The following is a 27,874-nucleotide window of genomic DNA, read 5'->3' as shown; positions in this document are numbered from 1 at the left end:
TTTAGTCAAACAACTTTGTGATATTTATATTCCATTGCACAGATATGGGTTATACAAATTAGTAACACAAGTTATTTCTTAAATTCCAAACATTTTCTAAAATATTATTACAGCAGATGTCTAGGATATTAAAACATCAAGGTGAAAATCATACTCTAAATAGTTAAATATGACACTGAAAATACTGCACATTTTAATTAGAGGAAAATTAAAATGTGTGCTCAAATGCTCTAACAAACTAAGCAGCAGGGCAGCTAACAACTACGAATAAGTCACTGTGGTCCATTTTTACGTATGCATATATATGATTATTCTTTAGATAACCCCTCCTCTGGAAAATGCATTAATTCAAACACAAAAGTCTGGATAAATGATTCAAAGAAATTTAAATTCTTCCTAACACATAAGATCTATGGTGAAGTGTAGTATTATCTATGACTTCATACAACTACTAATTTAAGATAAAAGACACCACACTTGGAAAGAAGGAAAGATTTTTAAAAGGTTATGGTTTTAATTGAATTAATGAGATGAAAAGATAGTGAAGCCCTGTTTGCTACTTACATGAAAGATCTTAAAAAATAATCACTGCACAAAATACAAAGGGTGGGGGGTTATGCTGCGATATTAAGTTTTTCTCCCATTAATGTTTTTCTTGACTATTCAAGGACAAATTACAGTTTCCACAGCAAATTTGTTTTCAAAATGCCGAATTGTAACACAATTGCTGACTTCACGTTTCTGAATACCTGTTGGGGAGGGAAAAATTTTTTAAATTTCCGGTTCTTTAAGTAATTCATACTTATCAGTTACATTATTTATACATATAAAAATATTTTACTCTAGATTCGATGAATTTCTGTAGTTTGATTTTTTAGCCCTGGAGAAAGTAATTTTCCTCTCTTGTCTAAACTAAGTATCTTAATAGATCTTAGCAACCAATAATAATGCCATATGTAAATTTATGACCTCAAAGGTACGGAAATATTCTGTATCTTGACTGTGGTAGGAATCTGTTGAAACTCAGAACTGCACACTGAAGAGGGTGAATTTCATCATATGCGTAAATCTGGCTTTAAAAAAAATCATCAACTATAAAGGAAATGAAAGGAAATGGGGAGATACTATTATTCTTGTTGTTCAGGTTAAAAAAAAAAAAAGGTTAAATGATCTGGCAAAACTACATTACTTGTGTCAATGCTCTTAATTCTTCAGCCAATTTCCCATGTAATTAACCTGACTGTGACTATCTTCAACGTGATCCAAAAGTTCACGTTTAGAATCCAGGTCCCTGAGCACATAGCTTCAGAGCTTCTCCAGAGACCTCTGGACAAGAACAACTCTTGCCCAGTGTCAATGAACCAAGGTGGTGGGATGGAAGGTTGGGCTGGGTGACCACATGGAAAGTGAGGTAACAGCATCTCAAGGCATTGACACTTCACATACACCTAGTTCTCTCTACGTGAAAAAAGTGGATTCAGAATTCAGAGGATTCTCTGGAAATCTAGAAATACCATATAATGACAAAATACTTTTACTTTCTCATTCCTGGCAAACATATTGATAACAATACACTGGCTTACATCTAAATCTGGTTTGACACAGTGAAGTGAAACGACAAACTTTTCTGCCAGGACTTTAACAGTGAAAAGTATTACCTCTGATGGTTTCTCTGCGTTGCAGTTTGTAAGTTTCCTTGTCATGGCACAGTCGGTAAATAAAGAAACCCAGGTGATCGATGTTTTCAATGCGATCAGTGATAACCATGTGTTCATGAATCAGATAGGACTGAGGCAAATAGGTTCCAGCCTACATTTGGAAGAAATATTACATGAATACTCAGAGGATACAGGAAAGGTATAGAATAGAGATTGGCAAACTACTGCCCACCATCTGTTTTCATGAATGAAGTTTTACTGCAGTACAGTCATGCCTGTCTATTTACACACTGTCCATGAGTTGAATAGTTTGCAACACAGATCTTATTTCTTGAAAGCCTACTATTTATTATCAGGCCCATTGGGAAAACTCAGATAATAATTTAAGAGATTGTTATTTTATTTCAAAATATAAAATAATAAAAGGAAAAACCCCAAAATCGTGAGTCTTAATTCCTCTTTATAAAGCTCTTAGCTATGCCTCTGGTGAGATGGGCACTTATAGGGCTATTATCTCAACTGGAAATTCTAAGATCCTATAACAGCATTATTCATAAGAAGTATTTGAACATTTGAACAGGGGCACTTGGGTGGCTCAGTCTGTTAGCATCTGCCTTCAGCTCAGGTCATGATCCCAGGGTCCTAGGATTGAGCCCCACATTAGGCTCTCTGCTCAGGGGGAAGCCTCTTTCTCCCTCTCCCCGTCCCTCCGCCTGTCACTTGTGCACTCTCTCTCTCTCTCTCTCTCTGCCAAATAAATAAATAAAAACTTAAAAAAAATATATCTGAACACCTTCTACCTTTATGTTAATAAGTAACTCCAGCAGGTTTCTCGGTGGCATAACAATGGAAGTGTTCAGTGGAATCACATAGCACTTATCCAGATTAAGATCTAAATAGGCTGTGAGTTTCTGCAAAGAGAAAGATTCATTTTCATTAGATTAGTATCTGTAGCACAGGCAGCACCTGGAGTTTTAAGAATAATTTATTATCATTAAAATGGGCTGGCTTTAGGACATATAAATCACTTGCATTTCAACAAATGAAGTACTTGGTAGGATAGGAACAGAAGGTAGTAATGAGAGGAAAAAATTATTGCTACTAGTAAACAAAATTCTTATCAAGAGTTTGTTCTATAAATGATTAACAATAAACTATTAAAATTAACTGCAAACAGCCTATCACCTGGTTAAGAGATACAGTCACTTCTCTCACTTTTAAGCCCTAACACCTTCCAAAGTATCCATCTGTTACATGTAAAAATTAACTTCTACCCAATGCATTTAGAATGGTACTAATTACCACCATCCTTAGAGAAACTGAAATAATAGTTAATTAAGTGGTTTTTCTGTGTTCTTATGGTTCAGAAAGATTGTCCCATAGGACAGTTTTGAGGATTAAAATGAGTTATATCAAATCATGTAAACACTCAGATTTCTAAGGGCTCAGTATTAGTTATTTACTATTGTTTTGGACAGGCTTATTATTTTGAAGTATGTATTTTTTTAATTTATAAACATTTATCATATGTATTTATGAGGCATTAAATATTTGCAAAGCTAACTTCAGTAACTATGTCTCCTGAGTGTTTAAACTGGCAAACTTATATACAGATGCAAAATTCACAGAAAATATGTAAACTTCTGAATTTCAGAATCCTGGTTTAAGAAAACAAAACATTCCTGGGACAAAAATTACTGGGGAAATTTAAATATCAACTAGATATTAAATAATATTATATTATATTCATTTTCTTAGATGTGATAGCGATATAGAATTATATAGAAGAGACAAGAGTTCAAGTATCAAATATGAGAAAAAGAAAATTAATATGGTAAAATTTTGGAACTAGGTGGAGAATTTGGGATATTCACTGTTTTCTCACCTCATCTTTTGTGCATTGCATAACAATATTCAACACTAGGGGAAATATAGAATGAGAACTTAAAAACTGATTTAGAAAATGATACAGAACTAAAGTTACTAATTTCTGAAAATGCTACATAGAAATGGGACCATGGGGGCGCCTGGGTGGCTCAGTGGGTTAAAGCCTCTGCCTTCGGCTCAGGTCATGATCCCAGAGTCCTGAGATCCAGCCCTGAATTGGGGGGAGGGTGTGTCTCTGCTCAGCAGGGAGCCTGCTGCCCTTCCTCTCTCTGCCTGCCTCTCTGCCTACTTGAGATCTATCTGTAACAAATAAATAAATAAAATCTTAAAAAAAAAAAAAAAAAAGAAAAAAGAAATGGGACCATGAATCTCCCCTTGGCTAAGAAAACAGGGTGGATAGGAAATAGTAGCAATTTACTAGCAGAAGAGCAGCAGCCAGAGTTGGGCTCAACATCAGATGTTGGACAGTTTATATCTTATGAGGCAGAAGAAACCCAAGTCCATTTTTTCTTTGAATAACAAGCCAGCTCTAAATAAAGGAAATCAGCAAATACTGAAATAAAAACTGTAAAGAGCATCAGTTTAGAAACCTGCCCCCCTTTTTTTTTCCCCTGAACAGTTCCAGGCACCTGGCTCACCTTGTTAAAGTCATGAACAATGTTGGCAGGATCACTGTCTGCAAATTCTGGGACAGGCACACTGATGAATTCAACCTCATCTTCCTCAAAGATCTTAATATTTTCCTCAATTGTCTGGTAGCGAGCAGCTGGGGCATCTGCAGAAGGCTCGTTTAAGATGACATCATCTTTGATATACTTTATTCCACAGTAGTACACGTCATCGGGCTATAGAGAGTTCAAACACTATTTCAGCAATTCAGTGGGAGACAGGTTTTTAAATGTAAGCATTACTTAAGCTGCCACCGCTATCTAAATAGCATTTTGCTTGCAAACTCTTTCAGATGACAAGTCAGACAGTATAATTACAGAGCTAACATATCCTTTAAGATGGGGTTCTGAAGTATTGTAAAGAAAAAAAAGTGGTTTCAGAAAGAGAAAACAGCTGATTTTTTCCTCTACTTTTTGCAGTTGACAAAAACAGAATTTAAAGCAATTAATCATCTGGTGACAAGTAAATGTGAAGAAATACATAGGCCTACTTCTACCTGTAGGCATTACTTTATTTTAAACAAATGTTTTTTTTCTGAAAGAGTATACTTGTAAGACTTTTTGATGTGAGTCACTGATTAAATGATTTTTCTCTTACTGGCCAAAAAAGGGATAGTTTTTCTGTAATTTTTACAGGACTACAAGTAGTTGTGATTTTTCTCCTTAAAATAAATTACATTTAAGTGGAAAATATCAGATTACAGTAATCATTATAAAGACTTTTTTTTAAAAAGTATACGTGAAGGCTACGAGTATATAACAAAACGTTAAGGCAAAAGTGTTTCTGAGTGGTGGAATTACAAATTGTTTTTTTCTATATCAAATACATTTCCTGTTAAAAACTGCATTAAAAAAGATAACTAGTATTTCAGTAATGTCTATCAACATGCAAATGGGCATGAAATGTATACATTTCCTCTGGAAGAATGTTTCATTATTTTAGTAAAATCTCTGTCAATGGTTTCTTCAAATTTTAAAATGTTTAAAAAAAAAACCCTACTAACTTTTTGTTAAGAGAAATATATCACAAAACAGAGATCATAAATCATGATTATCATTAGAAGTATCTGTCTTAACCCACTAAGATTAAGGATTTCTATTAAACACTCTGAGTTATCAACGTTCATCCCAAATCACTTCAATATCACTGCTGAAGTTATACAATCCTTGAAGAAAAATCAATGGCTGGGAAAGAGGCAGAGAGACGTGGTGCCAATGCGCCCGGTATCCAGGAGTAAAGTCAAACTGTAGGCAAGTCCAAACCGGCTACCAAGTTAGAATCCATGAATATGACAACATTTTGATGTTATCTGATGTATTTACTCAACAGGCAAATAATCACAGTGTATCTTAGCTACTACAGTAGGAAAACAAAGACTAGCCAATTTTGAAAAATCATCCAGTATCTGTCCTCTTAGCAACATTTCAAAATAACATCATTCTGCTTTTAGTGACTGCCCAACAGGCTCAGCAAACTTATGTTCAGATTTTTAAAACAGGACTTTAAAACAGGACTACCACCCTGGCCAAAGGCCACAGACAAAAAATACAGGCTTAGAACAAATTTGGACCTACTTTCTAATATGCATGAAGGAAAGGCAGAAAGTCCTTCTTAGCATTTTTCCACTTACTTGAAGTGCGAAGTATTTGTACAGGTATGCTCCTCCCAGAATGACACCTGCAAGCATAAATGCTAGTCCAAAGCACATGCACCAGCACCAGGCTCTTCTCTGGCCAACTGGTACCACTTCATCTGGGTCCTAAAATATGAAAAAGACCAACAATGGTCAGTATCGTTATCTCCAGTCAGAATCACAGAAGGGTCAGGATTCAAAGAAGACTGAAAAGGATGATCATTTTATAAACAAAGGTAAGAAGACCAATGGACTCAGATATCGTAACAAAATCAGCCCAGGAATTACTAGGTGGTGGTGCCAGGACTCACCACAGCCATCAGTCTCTTAGGAGAGTTCTGCCTTCTCTCAACACCTTTGCTACTCATACCTCCCGAGTGGTAACATACTGCATAATTCCTAATTTCTGTGCACAACTTTGGTGACTAAAATATCTTCTAACATTTAAAAATTCAGAAAAGGCTACAACCCAACTCTGTCATGCAATATTACGGTGCTGAGCCTTATATATACAACCTTACTGTGTAGTATATTATAAAATTATGTATTAGCCTGCTACAGGTAGTTCGTATATTTCATAGCAGGTATCAAACCACTCCTAACAATACACAAGAAAAAGTAACAGGAAATTAAGGGACAGAACAACTAGTATGAAACAAATTCTCTGAACCACTGGAGTCTTAAAATAATCTTATTAGTTTTCCTGCCCTACCCTAAAAAACAAATCTAGTTTGACAGAGGTCTTCATTTTTAAGATAGAAGCAGTAGAAAAATAAGGAAAAGAGTGAACAGAAAAAAAAAAAAAGTTATTAAGTCAAGAGACATGCAGTTAGTTAGAATTTTGATTTGGACCCACTCAAAGAAATAATTTAGCCTCAGAATGTCAAATGGGGTCACAATGTTCAGGCCTTTAAATACTCCCGTTGCCCTTCTAACTCAGTCACTCTGTCACTTCAAATTTATGGCTAATTTCGGATTTGGACCCAGGTTCATGTCAAAGAGCTGACAATTGAGATTAGCTGCTCACGTCATCAAACTCATGGCTCAAGATATATTGTACAGACAGCCGGGGAAAGGCTCTAATTGACCTGAAAACAATGTAATAGAAGATGTTCTCGTTAGTAGTATGTATGTATAGCCTCTCGAGCACAGGACTCTGATCTTTGCTTAGAAAAATCAATGTAGGCTGTATTAAGGGAGAATGTAGACTTGATCCACACCTTTACAGATAAACAGGATATAAGAAAAAAGGAAGAAAAACTGTTATCAACAGTTTTTGATTGAACAGTTTTGGATATGGCTGAAACAAGAATACAGTTAAGAAAGAATGAAAGCTCCAAATCCAAAGAAAAATAAGAAAGAAAGAGTGAATGAAAGCTAAAAGTTGTATTTTCAATGCTAAGGTAAGGAATTTCAACTTGATACTACTAAGGAAAAGTCCAATCCCATCTGTCCCAAACAGCCAAGAACACCTCAGGGCTAGACAGTGTACAAATAGGTTAAACTGAGGTTTTAAACACAGAATGTAACACTGTGGAACAAATGCCTTTTAACTTGAGGCTTGGATCAGACACTCTGAGAGCATTAACACTCTGCTGTTAGTATATGTACTTAAGACAAGTGTACTACAAAGTAGTATGTAAAAAGAATAAGCCTAGAATAATTTATCAAATCACGTAACATATTCCATCTGTAAACAGAAAGTTGTAAGAATTCCCTGGAGTCATAAGGTAATATGAAACTTGAATGATAAAGTCTAGTATTTTGCTTGAGCCCTTGTGTGATATAAATACCTAAGGAGATAAGAAACAGTTCCTAGCATTATTAATTTTAGGGTGGAGGCAGGGGGGGGTGGAGATGACAGATGGAAACAGCCATTTCCAAACATTTGGTATCAGCTGCTGAGACAGTCAAATGTGCGTACAACACCCACCCTGTTTGGCAGACTCCTTCTCTAGCAACACATAAATGAATATCCAAAGACCATGGGCAGACACTTATAAAAAATATATATATATATACAGCCCCAACTGTCAAACTGATGACAAGTTTCCAGGCCTTTTAATATATCTTTAAAAAAAAAAAAAAAAAGATTTTATTTATTTGACAGAGAGAGAGAGACAGTGAGTGAGGGGAACACAAGGAGGGGAGTAGGAGAGGGAGAAGGAGCTTCCTGCTGAGCAGGGAGCCCAATGCAGGGCTCCAACCCAGGCCAAAGGCAGACGCTTAATGACTGAGCCACCCAGGCTCCTCTAGTGTATCATTTTTAATTGGTCAGCAAATTTCAAGAACAAATTATAAATGTCTACTATGTGCCAAGAGCTGTGCTAGGCACTGGTATACAGCCCCTGCCAAGAAAGAGATCATTCGGATCAGCCTGGGAAATAAATACACAAAGAGAACGTAAACACGATATGGACTCTAACAGAAGAAGGCAGAGCACAGAAAAGGCGACAGTGTTTGGAGTGCATCTCCTAGAGGAGAAAATACTAGAATGGAATGCTGAAGGACAAATGCTCATTACCCACAGAGAACATAGAGTTAAAGGGCATTATATTGAAGGCAAAGAATGAATAAAACCATGGAACCAGAATGCATGACATCTCCAAGGGACACATGTGCTATGGCTGGCATGTCCAATATGTGGGGAGGATACAAGAAGCTAAGAATGGAGAAGTTAACTAGGGCGGATCACAAAGGGCCTTTACATACCATGCTCTGGAGTTTGAATTCTCATGTTCATTCAAAACTCACATTTCTGGACAAGGACAAATGCTTCACTATCCACAAGTCATCTGTTCAGCACTTCAACAATATGAACCATGGTTTAAGAATCAGAAACTAAGTCTTCAAATAACCACATTATAAACCCAAGTTCATGCACCGTAATCATGTACTTCCTAAAAGAGCTACTGGGTCTTCAAAATCTATCTAATCTCTTTTTTTCCCCTCTTATTTTTTAGTGATCATTTCCTACCTTGCATTAGAATAATTCATATACACATCTTCTACCGACCAGGCTGTAAGGTTCTTGTGACTATCCATTCATATTCATTTTGCATTACTGTTAGCTCCAAGCTAAGTTTAGTACTTGGTTGGCACTCTACAAATATCTGATGAGTGAATGAAATTTAGATCTGTTTTTAAAGCTTGGGTTATTTATTTTTTTAATGATGCATGAAGTTACAACCACAGCCAGTGTGATAGTGAGGGTTGGGATCAACGTTAAGACTTCATGACACAAGACAGATAGTGGCTATTTAGCAAAGAACAGCAGCCCTAAGTACTTAGTACAGTTCGACATTTATTAAGGACCTGTTATTTGCAATATACTGTTAAGATCCTGTGGGAAAAACAAATGTAATAAGGCATGGCTCACATCTTAAGTAATTCGCAGTCAAAATTAACATTATTCATGACAGATGAAGGGCATACCATATTACAATCTGAGTCATGGAGAAAGCATTAAAATATATTGAGAACAGAAAAGTTTTTAATCTAAGTGATTTACTAAAAGTGTATTTTAAGGGAACCTGGGTGGCTCAGTGGGTTAAAGTCTCTGCCTTCAGCTCAGGTCATGATCTCAGGGTCCTGGGACCCAACCCCACCTGGGGCTCTCTGCTTAGCACGGGGCCTGCTTCCTCCTCTCTCTCCCTACTTGTGATCTGTCAAATAAATAAATAAAATCTTTAAAAAAAAAAAAAGTGTATTTTAAATGATTAACTCCAGAAAGAGTAAGCTTCAAGTTTAAAAGGCCACATACGCAAGATTTAAGAAGAAAAGCCCCATGACCATCTCAATATATGTCGAAAATCCATTTGACAAACTCCGAACTCCCATTCATAATAAAATGTCTTTGCAACCTGGAAAGAGGTGAAACTCTTTAACATGACTAAGGCTAATAATGATCAAAAACCCATAGTAAACCTCATACTTAATGGTGAAACTTCTGACTTAATACCATTAACCTTTCAAGTCAGGAATTATGAGGGTTGCCCACTAAAACTGATTCTTTGTTTCCATCCAACATTGTATTAGAAATCCTAGCTAGTATACAACTGAGAAGCACAAGAACAGATATAAAGATTACAAAAAAGAATTCAAAACTATCATTATGTGTAAATGATATCACTGTCTAGAAAATCTGAGGAGGTAAAATTCAAACTAATTGAAGTTCAGCAAGATTGAAAACCGGTAATTAAAAATCAACTGACTCAAAGATTTATGTATTAGTCATACCATCATTATTCATAATAGCCCCAAACTAGAAACAACAAAAGTATCCACTAAATGGTGAATGGATAACTGTGGTATATTCATACTGAATCAAAAATATGCTAAGTGAAACAAATCCAACATAAAAGATTACTTATTGCATGATTCTATTTTTATCAAATTCCAGAAAAGGCAAATGTAGTGACAAAAAAGTAGTTCAGTGGTTGTCATGGCCAAGAAATGGTGAGGGAGAGACTGAAGACATATAAGGAAATTTTTTGAAGATAATGGAAATGTTTCATATCTTGATGGTGGGGGATATACAACTTTGTTATTACCATAAATTCAATCAGGTCATATACAGGGAATGGATGAATTTTATTGCATGTAAATTATATTTTAATGTAGGAAGTGGGGGGGGGGATCAAGTGAGTTATTACATAGCAGGCAAAAAGAGAAAATTAACAACACCAAGTGCTAGGGAAAGTACGGCGCAATGGGAATTGAGAACTTTCATATAGTTGGCAGGAGTTGGTACAACTGCTCAGAGAACAATTTGGCAATATTTAATAAAGTTCAACACACACACACACACACACCCCTCCATGACCCAGCAATTTCATTTCTAGGAACGTGGCCCTCGATAAAGTTTTATATGTGTACATAAAGAAAAAGATCCAATAATGATTACTGCTGAATGGCCAATACGGAAAAAATTAAAAATAACCTACATGTCCATCAAGTGGAGAATAAAGTATTACAGGTTCATATAATAATAATTAAAATGAAATCAACTACCATAGTTGGTTTTAAGAGCGCAGAAACACAATCCCAAATTACAAAAGAAAAAAAAAAGGCAAGCTGGATATTACCAGTATATATTTAAGACTTTAAAAACATATCAAATGGTACTATAAATTCTCTGGCTTTGTATGCTTGGATTATTTCATAATTTAAAATCAACCAAAAAAAAAAAAAAAAGGAAAATCACTCACGAACAAGGTATATGAGTTTACCTGGCCTAATTTAGAACAAGTCAGAGACATTTCCTCCCCTTGTACTGCCAACAGAACTGGTACACCTTAAATTATGCTGAGAAGGTAGAAGAGCTCCCACAGGTGCTGCACAATTATCATCTCATTAATCTTCCTAAAACCTCAAGTTTTTACCCCAGTTTATAAATGAAGACACTGAAGCACACGCTGGCCTATAATCAGCCCTCTACAGCAGTATGGAAAGACACAGTTTTTGGAAGCATTCTTGCTCTCTCGTTGTACTAATTTCTGTTTTTTTTTTTTTTTTTTTTTAGATTTTATTTATTTATTTGACAGAGAACACAAGTAGGCAGAGAGGCAGGCAGAGAGAGAGGAGGAAGCAGGCTCCCTGCTGAGCAGAGAGCCCGATGCGGGACTCGATCCCAGGACCCTGAGATCATGACCTGAGCCGAAGGCAGCGGCTTAACCCACTGAGCCACCCAGGCGCCCCCTAATTTCTGGTTTAAATAAATCTTCTCATCACATGATAAAGTAAGATTACTTAACCAATTATATTTCAAGCAAAATGAAGGATAAATTCTGTTCTGGTACTTCAATTAGTTAAGAATTAGGTCACCTCAGTCAGCTCCCTAAGAGATTTCCGTAAATGTTGCTTCCATTATCAGCTTAACTCAGACAAAACACAAGGGTTTTCATATAATTTGATTCTGTTCCTATACTAACAAATCACTGTACATCCTCAGGCACTTCTCTTTGAGCCTTCTTTATAGGATGAATGAAGACACATTTTTTCCAAAGCTCTCAGATACCCTATTATGCAATTATTATGGCAAATGCAATCACAAAGCCTTAGGAACCAGAATATTAAAAAGGAAAACATCTCTAAGGGTTAAAAATCTTACCAATGAAGAAAAAAAGAAAGAGGAAGAAGGAAGAGAGGGAAGCAGGGAGGGGCGGACAGAGATGGTATGAAAATATTTTAAGTATAGAAACCAGACAGAAACAGAGAAAAGAATCAATACAATTTATTCAACTCAAAGCAGCATGAACTACTGAACCTTCAGAAATAGATTTAGAAACATGAACTTTTTTTAAAAAGATTTTATTTATTTATTCATGAGAGACACAGAGAGAGAGAGAGAGAGAGAGAGGCAGACAGAGGCAGAGGTAGAGGGAGAAGAAAGCTCCCCAAGAAGCAGGGCACCCGATATGGGACTCGATCCCAGCACCCTGGGATTATGACCCGAGATGAAGGCAGATGCTTAACCATCTGAGCCACCCAGGCTCAGAAACATGTACATGTATCCAAGAAACAATGACATTTTTAAAACACATTTGGTAGGAATGCCTGGGTGGCTCAGTCGGTTAAGTGTCTGCTTTTGGCTCAGGTCATGATCCCAGGGTCCTAGAATCAAGTCCCACATTGGGCTCCCTGCTCAGCAGGAACCCTGCTTCTCTCTCTGCTTACCTCTCTCCCCCTGACAAAAATAAAAATCTTTATTAAAAAAATACACTTGATTAATATGAATAAACCTGGAGATGCACAGGCCAGCTGCCCATGGATGTATCTGGCCTATACACTATTTTCCAAAATACAGAATTAGCTGCCAACATTTAAAAAAATCTTATGACTCAAATTTTTACACATGAATTTCCTGGTTTCTCAACTCCTCCTAATTTTTCTCCCTAGATGAAGACCAAACATACCAAGTTACTGGCTACTGTGTTGCCTAGTTTTGAATTAAGTCCTGCTATGACTGGGTATATACGTCCATCTGAGAACCTACTTTATAAAACAACTAGTCTAAAACATTCCTGGTATAAAGGATTCTGACTTCTGAGCTTCAGACTGGATTAATGTTCTGAATAAAAAACCTTAATGCTTTAAATGACACAGCAGGCGAATTCTCTTACGAACTTTGAATCTGAGTATGAACGGCATAAGCAAGCCAAAAGTGTAACAGAGAAGATGTAGAACTGGGCAAGCCCAGAGAAAACTGTGGGCCAAGAGCTACAGGAATCCAAGACCTTCTCCAGACAACTCCCAGTTCCCAGAAAACATAAAAACAGCTAGAGAATGACAGAAAGCCAGTTGGTTGTAATACAGTCTATATTCCAGGAAAGGCAAATGACAGAAAGACAAAACAGGGATGGAGTGACAGCCAGAACTACTAAGTGGTATCAAAAAGAACACTCTGGGGCACCTGGGTGGCTCAGTCGGTTAAGCATCTGCTTTCAGATCAGGTCATGATCCCAGGATACTGGGATCAAGCCCTGCATCAAGCCTCGTGCCCAGCAGGGAGCATGCTTCTCCCTCTCCCCCTATCTGCCACTCTGCCTACTTGTCCTCTCTATCTCAGTCAAATAAATAAATAAAATCTTTAAAAAAAAAAAAAACCACTTTGGAGTGAGGAAAATATTCTACATCTTGACTGTGATGATCACACAACTACATTTGCCAAAATTAACACAACAATATACCTAAAAGGGCTGAATTTTCAGTATGTAAATAATACTCAAGTAAAATCAAATGATTCTCCCCTTCCCCAATTTACAAGCAACAGGACAGTTTTTTCCTAAGACTCAAGTAAATGATACTAAAGAAGCTAGAAAAGATAGGTGAAGACAAAACTGAAAACAGCAGACAAAAAATGTCAGAATTTGGGAGGATGGGAAAGCTGGACAAGTTTTTAACTTCTCTATCTCAATTATGTCATCTTAAACATGGATTAACAGTAGCACCTCCTCACAGGGTTGTTGCAGGGATTAAATGAGGAAACATTTAGATCATTGTTTGGTACACAGGAAACAGTAAGTGATCAGTAGATTAATAGTCATTATTATCCCACCACCACCTGATTTAGCTGAGAAAGGTGAAGCTGAAACAAGTCTCCACTGGGGCTGAAGCCAATAAAAAGTCATCGACAACAAAATCCTGAAAAGGCCAACTGGAAAAAGACTGACAGTATGGGAGGGGGAAATTAAATCATTTCCTATTCCAGTAAGAATTTTAAAGTAACAAATGAACAAACCTTGGTTATCAATTAAGATCTATTTAAAATTTTTCCAAAATTCTTTCCCAACTATACTCTTAGAACCACAAAAGCTATGTAGGTGATGACCCCAACAGATTACTATTGTGTAGAATACCAGTGCCATCCATTTACTGCTGGTACATGTTCTGTCCACCTGACTTGTACATGAGTTTTCTTTCCCAAGTATGGAGGCATCGAAAAGACATGACCCAGCGATCCCTTCAGTATTAATAGCATTGATTATCAAATACATATTTTATGTAAAAACACAAAATCTATGGCTAAAATGCTAACCTCTATAGACATCAAATATTTGTTGACATTTTGTCTTGTTCATTTAAATCAGTATCTGAATTATGCTTTCTCATTTTACTTTTCAAATTAAGATCGCTACTATCTCCTCTATGGTGAGAAAAGTCCACATGACAAATGTTGTGTCTAGCACACAAAAAGGAAGCAGTTTCCAAGTGCTTGGCATTATATGGATAATAAAGTTACTGCATTAACTTGTACTAGGGCTAAAAAGAGGTTTAAAAAGTAAGAAACTGGGGTGCCTGGCTGGCGCAGTTGGTGAGGCGTGTGAATCTTGATCTTGGGGTTGTAGCTTCAAGCCTCAGGTATAGAGATAACTTAAAATAATAATAAATGAAAAGTGAGAAATCAATACAAAATACAATGTCTACAAAACAGGTTCTTCATTAATGTCCTTTTTTGTGAACAAACCCTGCAATAAACAAAAAGCAATAAACTGCAGTAAACAAAAAGAAATTAAGCTATTGCATAATATAACTATTCTGAAAAAAAGCTGTAATAAACAAAAAGAAATTTTTAAGCTATTGCATAATATAACTATTCTGAAAAATTTAAACCCGAACCAAATTATTGGCAGTATATAAAATTGGCACAGGCCTAGGTTAAAAAATATATATATATAGGTCAGAACTTAAAAAAAAAAAATAGCTATAAATGCTTTTAGTGCTGGATCACGACTTCATCACTTTTTTTTTTTTAAGATTTTTATTTATTTATTTGACAGAGATCAAAAGTAGGCAGAGGCAGGCGCGGGGCGGGGGGGGGGGAAGCAGGCTCCCTGCTGAGCAGAGAGTGATGCGAGTCTCGAACCCAGGACCCTGAGATCGTGACCCGAGCCGAAGGCAGAAGCTTTAACCCACTGAGCCACCCAGGCGCCCCACTTCATTGCTTTATATTAAGGACAAGAAGAGTATCTAACACAAAGCACAATGGTAATATAGGAACACCTTAAACATTCTCTATTCTTTTTTATACATATTTTAAAGATAGCCAATATTCTTCAAGGTGTTTATTCAATCTACACTAAAGAGAACTTTCTGTTTCAGGAGAATTTCTTCTTTTTTTTTGTAACAGGCTCCATACCCAATGTGGGGCTTAACTCAGAACCCTGAGATCGAGAGTCCCATGCTCTACCAACTAAGCCAGCCAGGTGCCCCAGATTTTCAAATTCATATTGGTGAGATCTAAAGGTATTGGATAGTCAAGAGTATTATATACAAGTGCTATTTATTGTTAATCATAGCCTTTACCAGACATCAATAAAAATGGTCAAGACAGGTTTCTTCTGGCACTGGCTGAATTATGAATTCCTACTGTTATTAATAAGAATGTCAACTGTGTATAACAAAACAAAAACTTGAAGTATGGTAAGAATGTTCTACTGTCTATAATTCATTATAAAATTAAGTGTCAAGATTGGGGGGGGAGCAAACTTGTTCCAGAATCATTTCTGTATATATCCCAGATTTTAATGTCATTCAACAAGATAATTATGCATTTATATTCAAATATGAGTAATTCTATTTAAAATGCAGAACTCTTGATAAAAACTTCCAATTATATTCTAAAATGTGGAAAGTGTATTTTCTGTCCAAGTTTAGAATTTTTAAAGTTAGACAAAAGGACTACTGCAAAATATTCCAGTTCTGGAGATCAGAGGTATGTGTCTATCACGAACACGTCAAAAGTCCTTTGAACCTATGCCCAGCACCAAGTACATGCACAATACATACTCAGTAATCAATCACTGGATCTTGCTCCTTATTTCACCACTCCCCTGGCTTTTGGATCCAAGGGTGCTGTGTTCTTGTGACATTTAAGACAGCTGTGATCAAGCTGGTCTACACAATCAGCTGGTCTCTCCCAGCGAGGTGCTACTTGAAGACTGGGACGCTTAGTAATTTTTAAATTCCTAATATAGCACCTGGCCATGAGGTACATGCCTCTGAATATGTGATCAGTATAGTTTTCAGAAAGAAAACATCTACTATGGAAGGACCATCAAAGCACATTTAGTGCAACACATCGTTTTACAGATAAATATAATGAGGCCCAGAGAAGTAAAATTATTTGTGTAGTATCTTAGAACTCATAAGGCCTGAATACCCTCTCACACTCCATGTACATCATACAGAAGGAAAAGCATGGGGCTTTTCAACCATGCAAATTAACTCTGGTAATAATGACTTGACACCATGTCACAATAGGATAATGCTGATATCCAATCAGAAATGATTTAGCCTGAGTTTCTACAAAATTCTTCTCTAAAGACTTTACCTGAATTGAGCCACACTCACACTAAGCACTATGCATTAACTATTACAACAGCTGTGTTATTATTATGTTTAGAAAGTTAGGGGTGCCTGGGTGGCTTAGTTGGTTAAGCATCTGCCTTTGGCTCACTTGTGATCAAACTCTCTGCTCAGTGGGGAGTCAGCTTCTCCCTCCCTGTGCTGCTCTCCTTGCTCATTCTCTCTCTCTCTCTCTCAAATAAATAAATAAAATCTTGAAAAAAAGTTTCAAAACAAATTAATAGGATTTTTCTCTTCATCAAATTACAAAGGACAGTAACAAGAATATTAAAATCATATGTGCATGAAGCAAAAACAACAAAAGAAAATAACTCAGGCTTACAAGCATACAGGCATTTGAAAATAAATAGAAAAGTCAAGATATTAATTACAAAAATGAAACTGAAGTAGAGTAGCAAATCCACAAAGCAAAATCACAAAGTTGGTAGTGACCGAGTTGTCTCTAACTCATGACGGAGACAGTTTTTAAATTTAAAGAGGGAGACCAGAAGATGATGCTTCATGTCTTTTAGGCCATCCTATAGGCCCCTGAAACTAGTGCTAATATGGGGCACCTGGCTGGCTCAGATGGAAAAGCATGGAACGCCTGATCTTGGGGTCATGAGTTCAAGCCCCATGCTGGGAGGAGAGATGACTTAAAGAAACAAACATTAAAAAACAAACAAACAAACAAACAAACAAACAAAACCCTAGTGCAATAGTAATAATCCAGACAATAATGGTTTCCATTAATAGCTATTATACAAGTCTATTTTTAATGTGAAAAGGAAATATTCCAATAATCTTTAAAAAGCTATTAAGACAGCACAGTTAGAAGCCCAATGATTGATTTCCAATTAAATGGCCATGTTTTCTTCCTGAAAACTTGACAAAGTTAATAATAAAGGGATAAACAAATAAATACATCTTTAGCCAGAGAATGGAAATGAATGACCTGAAACAAACTACATCAATAAAAATTTCGAGAGCCAGAAGCATAAAGAAAATAATCTTAAGCTTCTACAGACGGGGGAAAAAACTGGTCAAAAAAACCAGGACTCAGAATGGCATGAAGCAATCAATGCCATCAAAATGCTGAAAGAAAATTACAGCTAACCTAGAATTTTATACCCAAATCAATCACCAATTAAATGTGAGGATAAAGATTCTCAGATGTAAAAGGTTTTTTTTAGAAGAATTGATCTGATACGTTTTCTCAGATTCATTAAGCTGCAGATAAAACACAGGATAAAGACAAACCAATTCAATTCCAGGATGATAATTACTCTTGGGCATCTGGGTAGTAATATGTCTAGATTATAACCAGTGTGGATGGTGAGACTGAAGAATGACAAACGGAAAACTGCCAAGAAAAATACAAAACTTGGTAACTTATTTGTAAATACCCAAAGGCAATTATACTGCTGTCAAAATCTGAGGATGAATTAGCAACAAATACACAGAAAATTAAGCAACCATCCCTGGTCCAAGAAACAATTATTAAATCCAGGGAAAATAAAACAATTTTGTGTAAGAAAGAACTTAGTAACTTTATTAGGTTATACTATGTTACTCAGACATAAATGTTTGCCAATTACAATAAAAGCACAGAATAACAATTTAACCATAAATTACTGTAACTACACCGTAAGATAGAATATGTGTGTAATATGTTAATATACAGAAAAAGCTAAATATTCACTTGCCATATTAGGAAGACAATAGGTGATATCTAAAATTGCAAAACATACAAATAAAACAAAAACCAACAACAGCAGCTCAGAAGAAAGTGCATAGAGTTTAAGTTTTCCAAATGTGGTCCAGGGACACCCTTTTAAGAGTTCCACAAGGTCGGGAAACCTGAGTGGCTCAGTGGGTTACGCCTCTGCCTTCAGCTCAGGTCATGATCCCAGGGTCTTGGGATCGAGCCCCAAATCAGTCTCCCTGCTCAGCAGGAAGCCTGCTTCCCAATCTCTCCCTCTCTCTCTGCCTGCCTCTGCCTACTTGTGATCTCTCTCTCTGTCAAATAAATAAATAAAATCTTTAAAAAAAAAAAAAAAGAGTTCCACAAGGTCAAAACCTTCTCATAATAAAACTAAGACAGTGGCTTTTTTCTTTCTCACGCTCTGACTAGTGTAAAGTTTTCCCAGAAGTTGAATGTGCGATAGCACAACAGGCTGACCACAGAAGCTGGTGTGAGAATCAGCTATTATTAATAGTCTTCTATTAAGCTATTCAGTAGAGTGTTACAAAAATGTAAACGTGTTACCCTTACTCTTCTTAAATTCGGGTTATTTGGAAATCTTAGTATTCATAATAATGCCATTTATGGTAATATGTTATAGGCTTACCATTGCTATTTTAAATTAGTTAATAGTCTTAATTTCTAATATAGTAATTATCAATAGATATAACCTACATAAATCAAAAGCTCTTTGGGTCCTCAACAATTTTTAAGAATACAAAGGTGTCCTGAGTCCAAAAAGTGAAAACCACTTTTTTACAGAAATGCGGAGCTAGGATCACCATATATAGCGAGGCAGAATATACTGGCACAAGGATGCCAGGCAAGGAGATCAACAGAGCCAGAATCCAGTCTGTATGCCGCTCACCAAAACCACACTCTTTTTTATTTTACAGAAAGCCTAGAAGATAGACTGAACTCAATTGCCTCAAATTAATCTTCAAAGATAGAAATTAGATTAGTGGTTGCCTCTTAGGGGAGAGGACAGGCACTAAAAGGACATGAGAACTTTCTGAGTTGATAGGTCTATCTTGACCCTTGGTTGTTATTCAGGTGCATGTATTTAAAATTATGTAACTGTACACTCAAAATCTGTACTGTATTATATATAAATATACTATAATCTTTAAAAAGTGAGTTCCTCTATGATAGGGCAGGAATATTTGCTTTTTAAAACTAAGCATTATTTGGTAAAACCCAAAATTAAATTTACAAAATTAAATTCAACGTCCTTTATGTAATGGAGAAATAACCACTTTTTAATGAAAATGGATAAAAGTACTGCACGCTGAGAGTTCTACATTACAGAGAGAAATAAATCCTCAACAGGATACCTTGTAGAGGATGATTTAACAGTAATAATGTTATCTAACTGATATGCGACATAGGGATAAAACAATAGTGGTAACAGAAGTACTACTCCAAAACAAGAATGATGAGGGGGAAAAATGGGACTTCAATAAATGGGGACAGAGGAAGCACATTTAACATTTAACTAGTTTCTAAGTAGCAGGCACTCTGAATTTTATCCCAACAACACTTCAGGGCTGGTGCCACCAGACTATTTTGCAAATGAGGGAACTGAGTCGTGGGGAGGTTTCTTGACTTGTCCAAGTTACCAGATGCAGGTTACATTAACCTTTGACAGCAGGATCTCAACCTATGAAAAGTGGCTTTAGGTTTGTGGCACTGGTCTATTTAAAAAAAAAAAAAAAAAAAAGGCAGAAATTTTAAGAACTGCTCTGCTTCATTAACTTTACTTCTATCTTTCAATCTTCCCTTCTAGAAATTCTGAAGGTAAGTTTACTTGAAAAAGTGACATCTGCAAAGCTGAATCAAAGCCAACTGGAAAACTAGAAAGATACTACATTTGGTCTCACATCACATGGCTGTTTAACAATCTGAGGACTGCCAAACCATGTTTGACAGTTGTAGTTTTAAGTAACAGTAACAGTAGTACTGATAACAGCAGCAAATGTCTCTACTTGGGGGGGGGGGGGGGGAATAAAGGGAGAGAGAGTATCTTAAGCAGGCTCCAGGGCCAGCACACAGAGCTGACAAAAACCTGATCTCACTACCCTGAGATCACGTCCTGAGCGCAAATCCAGAGTCAGCCGTTTAACGGACTGAGCCATCCATGTGTCCCTAATGTTTTCTGAGTCTTATTCTCACTCTATTCCAGCCATGGTGATAAACTTTTTACAGATTATCATATTCCCCATTTTGCTGAAGGAGAAACTGAGGCAGAGAGTTCAAGTAACTTACCTCACCTATTACACAGTAAGTGGCAGAGATAGGATTTAAAAACCCTGAAGTTTAAGCGCATAGTCTGAGTTCTCCGTAAGTAGACAGTATTACTTCCTGAACTGTACACCCCTCTACTGATTAGAACAAAAGGGAAAAGTTGGTTGATTTTCTTCCCCAAGCATTTAAAAATGTAAAAATAATTCTTAGCTCATGGGCCATACAAAAACACGCAGCATGCCACGTCTGGACACACGCGCCATCATTTACCAGCCAGGCTCTCTACTGTAAAGGAGACTAAAACAAGTGGCCCACGTCAAATTGTCAGTATTTTTGCCTTGCTTGAAATTCTTATATAAATTAGTTGGGAATACTTAATACTTAAGTGTCAAAAATCATCCTGATTCTAGCTTGCCGTTAAAGACTGGAGAACCAAACAACACTTGACCCCCGCCCCTTTTTTTTGTAATGAAAATGAAGAATATTCTAAACTGTTTAATAGGCAAAAAGCCCAACTTCACCAATTCTGCTTGGGCCCAGGAGGCACTGAGTTTGTGATCTCTGTCTAGCACTGCCCTGGCTAACACTGATGACTTGCTTGGGAAATGTTGGTCCTAGCGCTAGGATGAAAGCAAGGAAAAAAATGCACTGAAGGAGCAAGTTATAAATGGAAAGATAAAAACTGACAGAGAAGTGTATATAGCAGAACAAAAATACTACAAAGGCTGGCTGAGAAAATGAATTTTAAGAAATGCAGGCACACAGGGGCACCTGGGTTGCTCAGTTGTGAAGGCTCAGGTCAGTATCCTAGAGTCCTGAGATCTAGCCCCGCATTGGACTCCCTGCTCAGCAGGAAGCCTCTTTCTTCCTCTCCCATACCCCCCCAACCCGTTTGTGTTCCCTCTCTTGCTGCATCTCTGTCCAATGAATAAATACAATCTTAAAAAAATCTTAAAAAAAAAAATGCGATGCAAACACACTGATTCTGGAAATCATTTTTCCCAGCACTAAAGCTGGGTCTTCTTTTGGATGCTGCATCCAAGTCATTACTTAACAATGCACCTTACCTTTCTGGTTTTTTAATCTTAATTTTAAACATGATAATCATATTTAAAGCAGTGAAAACAATTCAAGATTTAAGCTTTACTCTTAACACATTCTGCAAAACAAATTTTTAAAAATAATTTTGGCATTAAAACAAACCTTCAAATATACAAAAACCCATCAAAGCTTAAATTTCTTAAATTATGAAATTCAACTGTGTCAACAAGTTTATGCAAATATTTCAAAATTTCCGAGTACTGCATATTGAACACCATAATTAGTGTCCACTTCCCAAATAAGCTCCCTAGATATTTAACTCAAATATGATCAGTATTTATAAATTAGGCAAATTTTACCTCAACATTAATTTCTATTTGGATACATATACACATTTACATACAATTACTGCTGGAAAATAATATTAATACTAAAAGATAAAATATTAAATGAAAAATCAGACTATCCCTATCATAAAAAATGATTTCTTCATTTCTATAACTCAAGATTAAAATTCTTCTAACTTAAGAATAAAGTCTATGTTCATTCTTACTTGATTTTCCCCCCAAATGGTAAAATTACAGAAATACTTCATAAAGTTCTTTCTTCCCTTCAAACTGATTAAAGAGTTTTAAAGAAATCTTCAATTGTTGAAAATTATTTTGTTCATTCAATTGTTGGTAACACATAAAAAGAGAATTATATTACAGCTGTCTTTAAAGCTCTTCAGATGTATCATAAATACCAATTAAAGGGGATAATCACAATTAAATGATTTTTTAATAATGTTCTTAGATCATGTCTGCAATAAAGTTTCTAATTTCCAACTTTCAGCCATCTACCTTATAAAAACATTCACTGCCAAGGTTTGTGCAAAGAAAACAGGACCGCCAGAAAACAACTTTATACACAAGCTTCTTGAAAAACTAGTGCCAGTGTTAATATTTTCTACATCCTTTGGATAAAAACCACCTCATTGAGAAATTCCAAGCTGTCAAATCCTTTAACAGGCTGTAGTTATTACTGAAAAAACTCTTTGATGACCAAGTACTTAACTCCTTCAGTCTAAGCTCTAATAAAAATTGCCAAGTTTACCTAAAAGTTTAGGAGAATGAATTCATCAATATTGTATTTGAAAAGACAAATGTTTTCTAGATTTTCTTCTGACACTATGATATGCAAAGCAGTCCAGCTACTTGGACTGCGTTCAGAAAGTATTTCCTTTTGGAAAAAGAAAATGCATTTTAAATACACACCCTAGATATTTAAATTATGACAGAACTAAAGAAGTAAAACGTCTTACTACTTATTACATTTTATTACATTACTACTTATTACATTTTTCGACAAACATTTAAAGCAAGTCAAGTTTTAGTAATACATAATGAAAACTTTTTAAGTTAAGTACTGAATCAAATAAGCCTGTGCCATGTGTTCTAAGAGATACTTCTGGGTAAAAAAGATATTTTCACTTACTTAAACCTCTTACACAGCAGAGCTGAATGCCACAACCTCTCAGGGGCTTATGATTTTACTGATAACATACTTGCTTCTGTTTAGTCCAGACAAAATATGTTTTAAGATGACACTGAAGCCCCAGGCAGGTAACTTGTCCTCCAAATATGCAATATACAACCTCGTCCAACCTTTGTCCACCCTCTGCAGCAGCAGCACCCCCCACCCTAGGCATGTCTGGGGCGGGGGGCGAGACACGGGACAGGAACCTGTCCTGCCAAGTCACGTCCTAACCGCCCCCCCACGGGGGGGGGGGGGGGGGACGGGAGGGGGAGGGCAATTAATTTATCTCCCAGTACGAAACCCTCACATTTCAGCTACCAATACCCTCACCAAGAACTAAAACGTAATGACTGTAAAGTTTTTACTGGCTACTGCTTACAAACACTAAATTACACAACTAGGTAATGATATGTACTTTCTTCAAAAAGAACCAAGCTCCCAAATTCCTCCTCTAAAGGTCAACACACTTCAATAAACGTCATGTATATTTTGTTTCTCCTATCCCCAGAAACCACCCCTCCAAAAGAAAAAAAAAAAAAAACTCACCAACACCAAAAAAGTTCAATTACCAAACCCATCAGTCCTATTTATGCATACAGGAAATACCAGAAACTGCAAAGAACTAGGGTCCAAAGAGCCATGTTGTAATGGTAACTCAGAACTTAACCGGGTTAGTCGTCTTGCACTTTTCTCTCCCACTTCCATCCTGCCCCATCTTCTCTCCTATACAAGCACTTTCCTTTTCTCTCCCTTTGAGGTCTATAACTGTAACACAGGGTAAAGGAGGGACAATACTATTTTTCCAGCAGTACAGTTTGCAGGGGTATCTGTGAAGCAAATTTAAGCTGAGTCCTGATATTGGGAAGGTGTTTCACAATTAGGCATTACACGTACACACACAGAAGTGTTAACAACTACTGCTCTAAAGTGAGGTAACCCACAATAAAAATTTGGTTTATTACATAATACCCTGGGTCCACTTCTTTTCTCTTTGACCCACTGCTACTTAATACGAAGAAGCAATGTAACATGCTAAACATGGGGAAGAAAGGGAATGGTCTGGTTAGGATGAAGAGGTGGTTGTTATTTTTCACAAAACAATTTAATTCCTGCCAAATTTAATTATGTAATCCTCACATCTTCAGAGAAAACTGGAAGAGTCCTTACAGACCCTCTCATTTTTACAGATAAGGAAAACTAAAAACTTAAGCCCAAGATCAAGCAGTTATGTAATGACAAAACTGGGACTTCTGACTGAGTTCATTAGGTATTTTCTTTGATATTTGCACATACATAACAGTCTTCCAAAGATCAAAGTTACAGACACAACCACCAATGAACCGCGGCCTGTAACGTAACACACACATATAATTTAAAATTCACCTGTTACAAAAAAACAGAGGTCATACTCCTTGCTATTTCTGTATCTCTGAGCTTCGTGTCAGTTGGGACAGGCAGAGGAAGGTGAAAAATTAAGGGGAAAATGTAGGAAAAGAATAGTAAATAGCAAGCTAGTTGAGATCAACAGACCTGTCTGTTGGGAGTTGAGAGCTACTGAAAGACAAAATGAAAAAAGGGCAATGGCACTGCTTTCAGAGGGTTCTCAACCTGTAATAAGAAAAGAGCTAAAGAAATAACAAGGGACAGGAGCAACATTAAATTACTGGAATGTGTGTTACATAAGACAGCTGACTGGAGTGATCAGAATTTTTGGTGGCAGAGAGATACCAGAATTCTTTGGTAGATTCTAAGGTACTAGAATCTGCCTTTTTTTAAACTAGAATTCAAGATGACACCAGGGCCGGTGGCCATGGAGTGTACATCCTGAGAAACAAACATCATTTGGATATTGTGATCTAGAAGGATTTAAAGGTACTAAAAATTTCTTCTTCAGGAGTTCTGGTCCATAACCAGCTTTACTTGATTCTCTCAACCAATCAGGCAGGCAAGGATATGCCCCAGGCAAACAGGAAGGCTGATTCTGTGCCGAATCCAAGCAGTCAAATTCAGTGGTTACCATAAAGTCACCCCAAGGAGCTAGAGCACATTATGTAATCACAGTCGAACTGCAAGATGAAAGATCAGAAGTTCTTTCACAATGTCTGTTATTAAGCTAAGTCTTCATTTACCGTTAAGTGACTGATTATTAGGATTCTACTTTTAATGTAGAGCAATATTTTGTCACTTACTGAAGAAAAGAAATCTTTGAGCTTATAGCTAGAAAAAGAATTAGTCATTTTTTAAAAATCTGCCTATTCATCCATGACTGCTGCGTTGTTACAAAGGAATACTCTGGACCTCACAGCTTAGTTCCAGTATTTTTATCTGGATATGGGATCTAAGAAAATAGAAACAGAAAATGCACAGAGCTATAAATGGTTACTTTTTCACAGCAGCTGTGACCACAAAATTTGAGTATGGTGAAACTGTGAGAAATTCTGAGAGTCTGAAAATGGGGTTATGTTTCAGGAATGACAGAAAAAGTCTAAAGTCAGATTTACAGCTACCTAGCAAATTAATTGACTTTTATCCGTTGTTCCAAATCTCCTTCAATACAGATCAAGAGAAAAGCTCTCTGAAGTGACATCATCGATGCTTTCTCCCTCTCTTTTTCTAAAAGGAAGGAATTATATTTACAGGATTTTTAAGAGATACATACTAGGATTAAAATCTCTATAATGTATCTAAGATTGTTTTGACAGGGCACTTGACAATCTATTTTAGGTACAATGAATGTTAGATAAACATAGAGCTAAGATAATAATTTGCTACTTTAATTATCCTCTGTGCATTCCAAACATTTTCTTTTAAGACCAAGACTGTTTGCAAAGGATTCAGGAAAACAATAGCAGTATCAAAACTCTTAATCCTTTTAGGTAATCAGTTCCCTGTTTGTATTTCAAGGCAAGGCAGTCATTTAAATATCAAACCCTGACGTTTTTGTTTTTAACTAGAACATTTCCAAAAAATAAGCACAGGCAAGTCCCCATTAACATTACAATCTCAAATTTTTTGACAGTGTATTAGTGCCTTATTTTTCAACGGTAATTTTCATTACATCACATTAAAAAACACTTATTACTCACACCTGCACACAATCATTGCATTTTTTGAAATTAAAACTAAGTTTACCCTACTGATAACTGGTCCTGAAAAATGCTAAGGAAAAAGGAAGTTGAGCAACATAAATAAACTTCTACAGTTAATTTTTACAGGACTGAAAGTTTGCAGCCTAAAGATCATTTCGTAGAGAACAGGCTACGAGGCTTTCCTTTTTAACTTCAGACAATTGCAATTGGATATCCTAAATACATTATTATTGTAATCCGCTCAAAGATGGCACAGTTATAGTTCCACTCCTGATTTTTAATTAGGACTAAAAAGAGGGATTTTGTAAACATAAAGGAAATTTTGTAAAGGACGTGAACGAGTTTCTCCCGTTTAGTTTCACTTAGTGTTAAGGGGTCCTCATAAATATGCTTATGTAACTTAAAAGCCAGTCGTGGGTTTTACAGTAGCATCTACACAGTAATTACTGATCCTTACCAGGAATATTTGTCTTAATTATAAACATCAACAGCCAAAGCCTATTCTGAGCAGATCTTCACCCCACTTTCTCCCCTCAACCGCTCCTCAGCCCCCTCTCCAGACCCCAATGTGAAGTTCACCTGCCAATACCCAAAGGCCGTGGAAAAGGAGGTAACGAAGAAAACGCTTTTAAAATTAAGAGGCTTACAGCGGCTGGACTTAGTCCAAGTGCTGTTCAGCCTAGAAACGAAAGTAGGAAGCAACAGAGGTCTAGGCTTGGAATGATGTCAGCCATTTTAGGAACATTATTTATACTGGGAGGAAGTGCCAAACTCTGTTGTTGTTTCTGTTGTTTTGCATGTCGCCGCGGGCCTCCGGGTGGAACGAACCCAGTCCAGACCCCACGCACGTTCCCCCGACTGCACAACGACCATGAACTCGGCCCAAATTCTTCGATCCCTCTCTCTCCAGGCCTCCCAAGCCCCCGATCCCGTGTTAGGCTCCACTTCCTGCACACGCACTTTCTTACAAAGGAGAAGCTGCGGCCGGACAAGAAAAGGGAGCAGCCCCAGATGCAGAGCCCCGCTCCCCCGGGGACCCTCGCCCGTGGCCCGCGCCTCCTCCGCGCGCAGAGCCGCCCCCGGCCCCGCGCAGCCCTGCCGGCCGGGCCGACCGCCCACTCCCCCGACCTCCCCGGCCCGCGGACCTTGCAGTCCACCGCGACGGCATCAGGGGGGATGATGAGTGCCTCCTCGCCGCACTTGGGCTCGTCCTTCTTGGCCTCCTTCTGGGCCAGAGCCGAGTTGAACGTCACCTTCACCATGGCGCGGCCTGGGGCGCCCTCGGGGGGCGGCGGCGGGCTGGAGGCGGGGGCTGCGGGCTCCTGGCTGCGGCTGCAGCCTCCTCGGCCGGGCTCCGGGCGCGGCTCAGCAACGGCTGAGGACGGGGGAACGGCTCCGCGGCGGCTGAGGCGGCTACTGCAGCACCGCTCCCGCAGCCTCGCAGCTCCCGGCCGAGGGCGGAGACCGCTCGCACCCCCGGGGGCGGGGTCGGAGCGGGGAGGACAGGAGGGGCGGGGCCGGAGGCGGGCGGGAGGGGCGGGGC

General features: G+C 37.5%; 1 protein-coding gene across 1 annotated transcript; it reads right to left on the bottom strand.

The window, feature by feature from the left end:
- On the bottom strand, positions 1-27,810 carry ITM2B (integral membrane protein 2B). The gene is made up of 6 exons (XM_032315036.1): positions 27,477-27,810; positions 5,845-5,973; positions 4,184-4,390; positions 2,459-2,569; positions 1,659-1,809; positions 1-749 (listed from the first exon to the last, which is right to left on the bottom strand). The coding sequence occupies exons 1-6, from the start codon at positions 27,591-27,593 to the stop codon at positions 664-666; spliced, it is 801 nt and encodes a 266-aa protein (XP_032170927.1). The 5' UTR covers positions 27,594-27,810; the 3' UTR covers positions 1-663.
- Between the last annotated feature and the right edge of the window lie 64 nt (positions 27,811-27,874).

Source organism: Mustela erminea, chromosome 15, assembly GCF_009829155.1.
Source record: "Mustela erminea isolate mMusErm1 chromosome 15, mMusErm1.Pri, whole genome shotgun sequence".
Classification (NCBI taxonomy): Eukaryota; Metazoa; Chordata; class Mammalia; order Carnivora; family Mustelidae; genus Mustela; species Mustela erminea.
This window is presented reverse-complemented; position numbering and strand designations above follow the sequence as displayed.